This window comes from Trachymyrmex cornetzi, unplaced genomic scaffold (genome assembly GCF_001594075.2).
Source record: "Trachymyrmex cornetzi isolate Tcor2-1 unplaced genomic scaffold, Tcor1.1 scaffold65, whole genome shotgun sequence".
Lineage (NCBI taxonomy): Eukaryota > Metazoa > Arthropoda > Insecta > Hymenoptera > Formicidae > Trachymyrmex > Trachymyrmex cornetzi.
In genome coordinates this window covers 1,004,407-1,014,366 of record NW_017299970.1, presented here as the reverse complement: position 1 = coordinate 1,014,366, position 9,960 = coordinate 1,004,407, and the positions used below count along the sequence as shown (strand labels likewise).

The following is a 9,960-nucleotide window of genomic DNA, read 5'->3' as shown; positions in this document are numbered from 1 at the left end:
TGGAATTAAAAGAGTCTGTACTATCGACCTTGATTGAGTTGGGTAATCGGTTTAGCATCCCCTTAAGTCGAAACATTTCCGAAAAATTTCATATCTACTAATAAAGTAATTAAATTTATGTGTTACTCAGGTTTGCTCGTTTTAAAAATTGAACTATATTATTATGTTTTTATTTTGAACATATATCAGCGCGCGGTAATGACATTTATGTTTTATAAATTTATTAAAATTTATGATTATATTTGAAAGATGAAGTAGTCTAGAAATAAAAAGTATTATACGATATGTAAAGACTGACTTTCGTATAAATGAATTGATTTCGTTCAATGGAGATTTTAATGTATAGTATATGATACTTACGCGGCATTAAATATTTCTGCGCTATGATCGGAAACTGTTTGTCCAACAAAATTAAATCCAAACAATGTAATAATATGACTTATTACCATAAAGATACACATTACTATTTCGGAAAACTCATTCGAAGCATCAGTTAATGAATTAAACAACTGCAAAAATGTGTTATATATATATATGTATATATATTACTATGTATATATATTACTACATATTTTCATTTATATGTACACAATATACGAATTCGTAAATATAAAATTACATAAAATGTAAGACAGGAAAAATGTAATACGAATATAAGTATATTACTTACTCGAAAAAGATTACAACTTAAAGACATTACGCAAATTATCACTAAAGTAAAACACCATTTGTCCATAATATTTATATAAAGTGTAGAAAACCTTCAATAGTGAAGAAAATTCTAAATTCATATCCTTGAGTTAATTATATTTAAATGTGATTTTTAAAAAAATAAAATAAATATGCGTCATGTATAGTAGCTAATAATATAAAAAGAAAAAAATTAAAGACTAACCGAATAGATTTTCTATGAATATGAACAGCACGATTAATTCTCTGACACATCACATGTGTTTTCTGATAAGCCGGAATTTGAATCGTATGATGAGTCACTGTTTCTTCGATTAAATTACTGCTAACAATTTTTATATAATCAACAAACAACTCAACATAGATTATCTCCTCTAGCAATATTCAAAGATAGGCACATACCTAGCGATTTTAAAAGTGGCGCAACAGTGCCTGATGAGCGCGAACGATAATGTTGCCGTTGCGAGAACGGTAAATATTTCAATTATTACTGTTATGATTTCATATGTTAAGTAAATATAGAAATACTGTTCCTCGTCAATAAAAAATTCAAAATCTATTTTTACTTTACGTGGACGAGATTTGTTCATCGGTATGACAGCGTCGAGGATAACTGGTATCAATTCAATAATTATAATAAAAAATATAACAAATACGACGACAACTGGACATTAAAAATAATAAGATGACATACAACCTTCGTAAGTAAACAGTAATAGTTTCAAACAGACAGGTAAATTAAATGTGTTATTTATTATCTATTTCGTAATTTACTTACAACTTGAAATTAATGACAAAAGACGATTTTCGTTAGCATATTTCTCTAATATTCTGATTTCATTATTATCTTTGATTGAATTCCAGTCCAATTTTATTTGTTTCAACAAATATTTCACCTATCATATAAACAATTAATGTTTCCGAAATTTCTCTTACTGATGTGAATTAAAATTCTCGGAGTAAAAATGCTCTTCCATAAAAATAAAGTTACAAACAGTACTTACTTCTTTAGAATTAAAATAATAAGAGTTATAGGTTATAATACATAATATGGTAATAAAAATATATGATAGTTTTTTAAAAATGAATTCCAAGTTGCACTTTGCTGTCAAAAAAGTTGTTAACTGCAACATATAAGTATGATAACAATATATCGAAATTATATAGAGAAGAAAGTGATATATTATGGCACCCAATTTTTCCATTTTTTACAATAATTTGGTTAATAATTGTTATTTGAATTTAAAGCTTAACAATTATATTTATGAAATAGTTGTTTAACTCGAAATTACGAAAAACTCATTACTTATGTCGCTATTTATAAATATATGACGACGTTGCATAATGGCTCGATGAAAACAGGGGTTTACATATTATTTACAGGCAGGGCTGGGCAAAATACATCATTAAAGTATTTGAAATACAAAATACTGGCAATCTTAGTATTTTAAATACAAGATAGTATTTTAAATACAAGATACAAAATACTTTTTATTTTTCAATTTGAAATACAAAATGCAAAATACTTTTAAAATTTGTACTTTAAATACAAAATATTATTTTAAAATACAAAATACAAAACATTTTCAAATTTTTTATTGTAAATACACAAAGTAAGACTGGAAAAAAGTAACTGATTTGTTTCAGTTATTTCTCATAAATATCCTGACATTATGTGTCTTATCATAAAAAATTAATAAAGCTGTTTAATAAATGATAACATAAATAATGAAATCGTACGAATTCATCTCTATAAAAATATTGTGATAGTATAGAAACTGTGAAGAAAAATTATACAATACTGATTGTTAAACAGAGTAATAAGCAAATATAATAAAACATTAAAGTAAAATAATTCTAATATAGTATAATTCTTCGAAACAAAAGTTGGCAGGAAACATTGAGAACATAACATAATAATTGAAAAAAAAACAACAATGTCACTTCACACTTGCCACAAACAGTTTGCGATACACCGGAATATACAATTTCTGATAGGTTGAAATTATATTATTCTTCGCTATGGCTATTTCCTCGCATTGTGTCTGGGGCTTCACTCTCTCGCACTCTTTAAAAGTTCTATTGTTCTATGCTACCAACCGCACGAGAATCTCACGAGAAACTTATTTTTTTGTGCGAGATTATAAGATTTGATAACACTGATGACTTGACACTGCTTGAAAGTTAACGAAAATAATCAGTATCGCTGTTATATGAAAAAAAAATTTAAGTTACACACTATTATTGTTGTCAAGGATCATTATTAAGAATTTTTTTATATTTCAAATACAAAATACATTGAAATTATATTTAAAATACAAAATACATTGAATAATCTTCTTGAAATACAAAATATAAAATAAATTTTATATTGTATTTGAAATACATTATTTAAAATAGTATTTGTATTTCAAATACAAGTATTTGAAATGTGCCCAGTCCTATTTGCAGGTAATACGATCTTCTGTAAAAACAGATTTTAAAAATTAGTTTTTTTAAAAAATAGTATTTGGTTACAAAATTAATAAAAAAACAAAATATTGCATGAACGTATGTATTCAAATTATGCAAATGTATGTGTGTCACATACTCCTTCCGCATATGGGGTGATTAGTACTAAAAATCTGTATATATGTAATATAAACTATAGACTAACAGTAGTACCACAATCAAGTGATGAAAATATTATTTTGATATGAAAACCTCAAAAAAGAAACTGTCAACAATCAGCACATTTATAGGGCCACATTAGCAAAATACCATATTATTGTTCAACTTTGCATAACTCAAAATGTATTCAATCAAATAAAATGTTAAATAGCAAAGAATACACGTAAACATATATTCATGCGATAATTTGTTCAAGTTGAAAAAGAATAAGAAAGTATGTGTAATTAAGTGTATAATAAAAACGTTTCGATATACTTGAAAATAAAAATGCGCTTTAATAAATGTCGACTAATATGTATTAGCATATTATCGTCATGACGTAAAAGCTGTTAGGTAAATAATTTCATAAGTAATCATTCGAATTCGTCACTTAATAACGGAGATATTACGAGAAGCCAATACATTTACAACAGTCATAATACCACTTTCTTCTTAAAGAATCATTCAAAGAAGTGTTAAGTGTAAGAAGAAAATGGTTATAAAATACCTGGAATAAAAGAATGAAACAATATGAGCCAAGGAAGAACACAGATTGTACTTGCATAATAATCGGCGTTTGATAAGGCCACAAACCAACCGCTGTTAACAAAATCCGATAAATGTTGTAATAACGCTCGCCAGAAAAGACCATTTTACTTAAAGGACGGAGTACGTGTGAATAGGAATATTGCAGAATTACAGAATAACAGCGTACTCAATATTTTTCTGTTTTTTGCAAACTATCTCTTGTGAAAGAAAAGTATGGTAGTTTATGTAATTTAATAATTTTCTATAATTACGTAGTGAGAACAAAAAGTGCTACAATTTCGTCGACCATTTGAAATAAAGACATGCTATAATACATTGAAAACGATTATTTTTGCGGTAATTTTCAATGTTACAAGAAGATATACCTCTCATTACATTCTTACAGTTTGGATCGGCGCAGATCGGGGTAACTGGGCGCGACAGTGTATATAGTTCACCTCACGCACCCCCAGTATACAAACAAATTTTATATTGAATCAATTGAATACATCTTGTAGTGCTAAGATATTAGAAACTTAGATCTTCGAAAGCATTCTTCTCTTTTGAATATTGTGTTACATGCATTATACAAATATATGTTATTGGTTTTTTTATAAAGGCAGTAATGTTTACTAGGATCAATATTATCACAAGTGGAGGAAATACTTTTAAAAAATCTACATTATTTCTTACGTCAGAACATTCTTTGTACTATTTAAAGTAATGCAATTAATAGGATTTAGACGTTTGGGCAAGATTATGAGGCACGTGCGGAGAACCATTGCGCTCAAAAGTGAATCGAGTACTTGTTGAAGCGTAGTACCAACATTTTGACTGACGTGCGGTCTATTAAATATAAACACAAAGCACGCAACGATGCTCCGTGCGCACGGGGTCGTATCCAAACATCCGAATCCTATTAATTGCATTGCTTGGAATTATATAAAAGGATGTTCTGACATAATAAATAATGGAGATTTTCTTTAATATGTGTTCATTTCAACATTATCATGTAATTATTGTATGTGTTAAATTCTTATAAGATTCTGAAATATAATTCACCTTAGAAATGCAGTTCGGTAATTTCTATTTTATAATATCGATACCTATACAGTGTTTTCCTTCTACCTTGATCATTTAAAATATCTTCATTGTTTTTATGATATGGGAAATACTATAGGGAAAGTTGTTCGATTGGAAGGGATACTTATTATTATGAGCAAAAAATTCTTCTCAAGATCATAGTTTTTGAGATTTCAAGATCATCGCGATTTTTCAAAATGGAATAACATATTTTCATTAATGTAGTAATGTAGTTCATAAAAAAACAAATTCAACCATATATGATATATTTGTCCTTCAGATGACCTTGGACATAAAAAATTACATTTATATGGGAAAAAAAGAGTTAACATACTTGAGTGTTTTCAATGAAGATATTTATTTACTTTAGTTCAGGAAGTGTTTGAAATGATTGCCATTAACTTCCATACATTTTCGAATGCGATAAATAAATGATTGTTCCGTATTTTCAATGATTTCCGAGTGATTCTGATTGATGTCGAATTCTTTCTTGCATGTTTTCCGGTGTTGTGGAAATATTACAATAAACTGGACTTTTTAAATAATAAATATTCCCCATAGAAAAAAATCAAGTGGCGTAAGGTCTGATGGCGATCGAGCCGGCCAACAAATTCGCCCAATCCAGTAATTGAGAAACATTCTGTTAAGCACATTGCGTGCGATAAGTGCATTATGTGCTAGACAACCATCCTGCTGTATCTACATTCAAATACGTGGCTCAATGGAACTTCGTCTAATAATATTTGTAACTCATCTCTTAAAAAATTTATATATTTTTGTCCATTTAAATTTCCTTTCAAAAAGTGGACCAATAATACCATACCAGACATTTGCACTCCATGGATATTGATGTTATACTTGTCGAAGCCAATGTGGATTGTCAACGTCCCAATAATGCATATTATGTGTATTTAACTGTCCATGATTTGTAAAAGATGACTCGTCTGTAAACAACACATAATTGAAGAATTGTTGATCAATCTCTAACTGGTGTAGAGCCCATTCGTAGAATCTTTGCCTATTTTGAAAATCGTTAACACCAAGAGATTGATGTAAACATGCGATAAGGACAAAAATTATGACGTTTCAATATTTTCCAAACGCTTTTAGCAGATAAATCACATTGAGAAGCGATTTGCCGACAACTAATATATGCAAAACAATCATTTATTTATCGCATTCGAAAATGTATGATAGTTAATGGCAATCAATTCGAACATCTTCTGAACTAATGTAAATAAATATCTTCAATGAAAAAACTTAAGTATGTTAACTCTTCTTTTTCCTATATAAATGTGATTTTTTTATGTCCAAGGTCATCTGAAGGACAACATATTATGTATAGTTGAATTTATTTTTTTATAAACTACATTGCTACATTAATGAAAATATGTTATTTCATTTTAAAAAATCGCAATGATCTTGAAATCTCAAAAACTGTGACCTTGAGAAAAATTTTTTGCTCATCATAATATGTCTCTTTCAATCGAACAAATTTCCCTGTTGTATTTTCCCATATCATCAAAAACAACGGAGATATTTTAAATGATCAAGTTAGAGAAAATACCCTGTATATAAATGTAACTTAAAGATGTATAGTTGTGCAGAAAAAAATTCATACGTTCAAGTAAAATTTTTACTATCCATAGAATTAGAAACAGCGTTTTATAAAATAATTATATTCTCGAAGTGTTTTACGAAATTATTAAAAAGTTTAACGAGAGAATATTTGACGTGCTATAAACAATCATGGAATTAAGTAGGAACTACATAAACTATAATATTATTTGGAATTACGTATCCCGTAATTTCTTCCAATTTGAAAATGTATTGAATTATGTATCTCTTTTATATAGGTATAAGACGAGGTGTAATCATTTTCAGTTAACCATATATTACCCGTAGGTTGAAAATTTTCATGAAAACGTTGGTGTAATAAGATACATTTTAATAAATTTTATTGTTCATTCACTGTTTTCTTAAATAAATTACATCATTATTTATTGATGGTATGAGAAAAAGTGAAATACACGGCGAAAATAAACTTTGGCATTGTCCAGTAAATTAATCTGTATTACACAAGCCCTTAAACAATAACACTCTAAATAAGTAAAAGTAAAAAATGTATGTAATAATAAGTAAAAGTAAAAGACATGTCCCAAACTAAAGAAAAGATTAATCTCAGATAGTCTCAGGTTCCATATTTGTAGCATTTTAACACTCGCTGCATAGTAAAACCGCGCAGTACGAATCATGGATTATCTTATCACAATGACATATATGACTTCAGCTTGCAGGTATTATATGTTAAGTGCTAAAAATTGAAAATATATTTTTGACATTTTAATGCTGCTAATAGTACAGCATATATTGGTGTACAAATAAGTTTCCATCGTTTTCTAATAGATGTCGTTATCAGTATTGCATGTAATTTAAGATGGTAGCATATCTAATTGTAAGTATTGGGTACCTAAGAAAGGTTTAAGATTTAGTATATGACATTAGAGTGCAGCGTAAATAACAAATTTTTTTATTGCATTGAAAATGTTAAATTTTGTGCCACCAAAACGGCATTTGTGACAAGTTGCATTATTTTCTTTTAAAGATAACTGCTGCTGAAAGTCACTGTTTGCTTGTGGAAGCTTATGGTGAACTTGATCTAGCTGAAAGTAGTTGTAGAGAGTGGTTCAGAAAATTTAAAAGTAATGATTTCAATGTGGAAAACAAAGAACATGAAAGTGCACCAAAAAAATTTGAAAATCTAGAATTGGAAGCATTACCCAATGAAGATCCATGCCAAACAGAAACAGATTTAACAATGGCATTAAATGTTACCCAACAATGTATTTCCCAACGTCTAAATGCGATGGGAATTGGGTTCAGAAGCAAGGAAATTGGGTCCCACATGAACTGAGAGAAAAAGACATTGCGAATCGTTTAACCATATGTAATTTGTTGCTTCAAAGACAAAAAAGAAAATCATTTTTGCATCGAATTGTTACTAGAGATGAAAAATGGATTCACTGCAATAATCCTGAACGAAAAAAAGCATGGGTACATCCAGGTGAACCAAGTCCTGAATCAACGCCTAAACAGGATATTCATGGAAGTAAAGTTAGGCTGTGTATCTGGTGGGATCAGAAAGGTGTGATGTGCTATGAGCTGCTGCAACCGAGTCAGACCATCAATATTGAACGTCATCAACAACAATTAATCAATTTGAGCCAAGCATTGAAAGAAAAACGTTCAGAATATGCGAAAAGATATGACAAGATTATTTTCCAGCATGATAATGCCAGACCACTTGTCGCAAAACGAGTCAAGGAAACTTTAGAAGCACTTGGCTGGGATGTGCTACCCCACCCGCCGTATTCACTAGACACAGCTCTATCAGATTACCATTTGTTTCGGTCCATGAAGAGCGGTTATTCTGGAGAACAGTTCAGATCTTATGACGATATCAAAAATTGGCTGATGAATGAATTACTTCAAAACAACCAGAGTTCTTCTGTCGCGGAGTCCACTCATTGCCTGAAAAGTGGGGGAATGTTATAGCTTTCGATGGCAAATATTTTGAATAAGGCAAGTCTTTTTTTTCTATAAAAACGATTGTACTTTATTTAACCAGAAAACGATGGAAACTTATTTGTACACCTATTTACTTTTTATGTAATAATATGAGATTTAAGATTTGTTTGAGCATATAATTACGTACCTAAAAATCCGTAATGATCTTCTGTCACTAATACGTGCAAATATTACTACATTCAAAGTTCTATAACCAACTGGAACTTTTGTTTTGCATTATTTCATCGTGGTGGTATATATTACAGTAAAGTACGATACTGCTGTAGTTATAAGCTGAAAAAATATGATAACTATGTAAAACAATCATCGAGATTAGATTGTTGCAAACAATTTTATGTAACATTATTGTCTTTTTAAATACGCAATAAATACAACAAAAACAGATAAAGTAAAATTTTTCCAAGACAATTAGTTTACTGTTCACTATAAAGTATTTATTACTGTAGAAAATCCTTCTAGAGATGTTACATAAATATAACCAAGTGTTAGGGTGTGAGTTTTCAGAGAATTTTGCATCACAAATAAAAGCAATTTTTGTATTGGTATTGGAGCTAAATACCACATTGTATTATACCTATAAATTTATAAAAATGTTTAGATTCAGCATTATTAATAACATTGATATTTGTTTGTGCTTGCGCATTTATATTATACGTAGTTTATATTTTTCATTCATTTAATAACAACTATACAAGTATACATAAAATGAGCAATTGATATTCGAAACATTACAATGTATGGCTATATCATTACTGATGCCTGTGTATATAAATATCCGTAAATGCGTACGTGCGTGCGCAGGTTATGTCCTTAAAGATTTTATTAAATAAAAGTAGTAATCATAACAATAATATTATATGATTATAATTCTACACTTTCATCTATTGCTGGATTATCTCGTTGATTTCTGCTTGCATTAGCAATACAGTTCAATAGAGCACAGCTGGGATATTTAACTATAAAGAAGCCTGAAATCGTTCTGTCGAAATTCTAAGCATATATGTTGGGGATGTACGTTCTCGATCCAATTTTCTGAAAGACGGATATTTTTGTAAAAATAGATTGATTGTTTAATCGATTAGTCAAGGCCCGATTTTGAAGTAGATCGATTCATTTAATAAGAGATCGATCTTTGAAGTGCACGGATGGATTTTATGGTAATTCAAGAGATGTTCTGATATATGATTTCATCCCTGTTGCTCACCGAGTGCTATACAAGGATGAAATAACATCTGTCTACACCCTGATCAGTAATAGGTCTGTTTTTTGTGGCTGAACTAGTGTACACTTTTGGAACTTAAAGTGAGATAGATATACGTTTGATATTTGTTTAAAGCGAGAAAGAGTTCTAGAACAGTCTAGTGCAGGAACAGAAAACAGACCAAATGATTAACACTTCATCTTAGTTTCTTTTTTCTTTTT

General features: G+C 29.3%; 2 protein-coding genes across 2 annotated transcripts in view; both read right to left on the bottom strand.

Moving 5' to 3' along the window:
• The window catches only part of LOC108767108 (uncharacterized), a 6,949-nt gene extending 2,958 nt beyond the window's left edge, over positions 1-3,991 (bottom strand). Inside the window, exons 1-4 of the mRNA XM_018516809.1 lie at positions 3,848-3,991; positions 1,469-1,571; positions 1,093-1,303; positions 896-1,015 (exon numbers count right to left, since the gene is read on the bottom strand). Of these exons, the coding sequence (XP_018372311.1) occupies positions 896-1,015; positions 1,093-1,303; positions 1,469-1,571; positions 3,848-3,991 (578 nt within the window). The remainder of the gene's footprint in view (positions 1-895; positions 1,016-1,092; positions 1,304-1,468; positions 1,572-3,847) is intronic.
• A 4,755-nt stretch (positions 3,992-8,746) lies between these two features.
• LOC108767122 (mannosyl-oligosaccharide 1,2-alpha-mannosidase IB) overlaps positions 8,747-9,960 on the bottom strand; it is a 396,105-nt gene continuing 394,891 nt past the window's right edge. Inside the window, exon 4 of the mRNA XM_018516842.1 lies at positions 8,747-8,811. Within this exon, the coding sequence (XP_018372344.1) occupies positions 8,755-8,811 (57 nt within the window). The 3' untranslated portion in view covers positions 8,747-8,754. The remainder of the gene's footprint in view (positions 8,812-9,960) is intronic.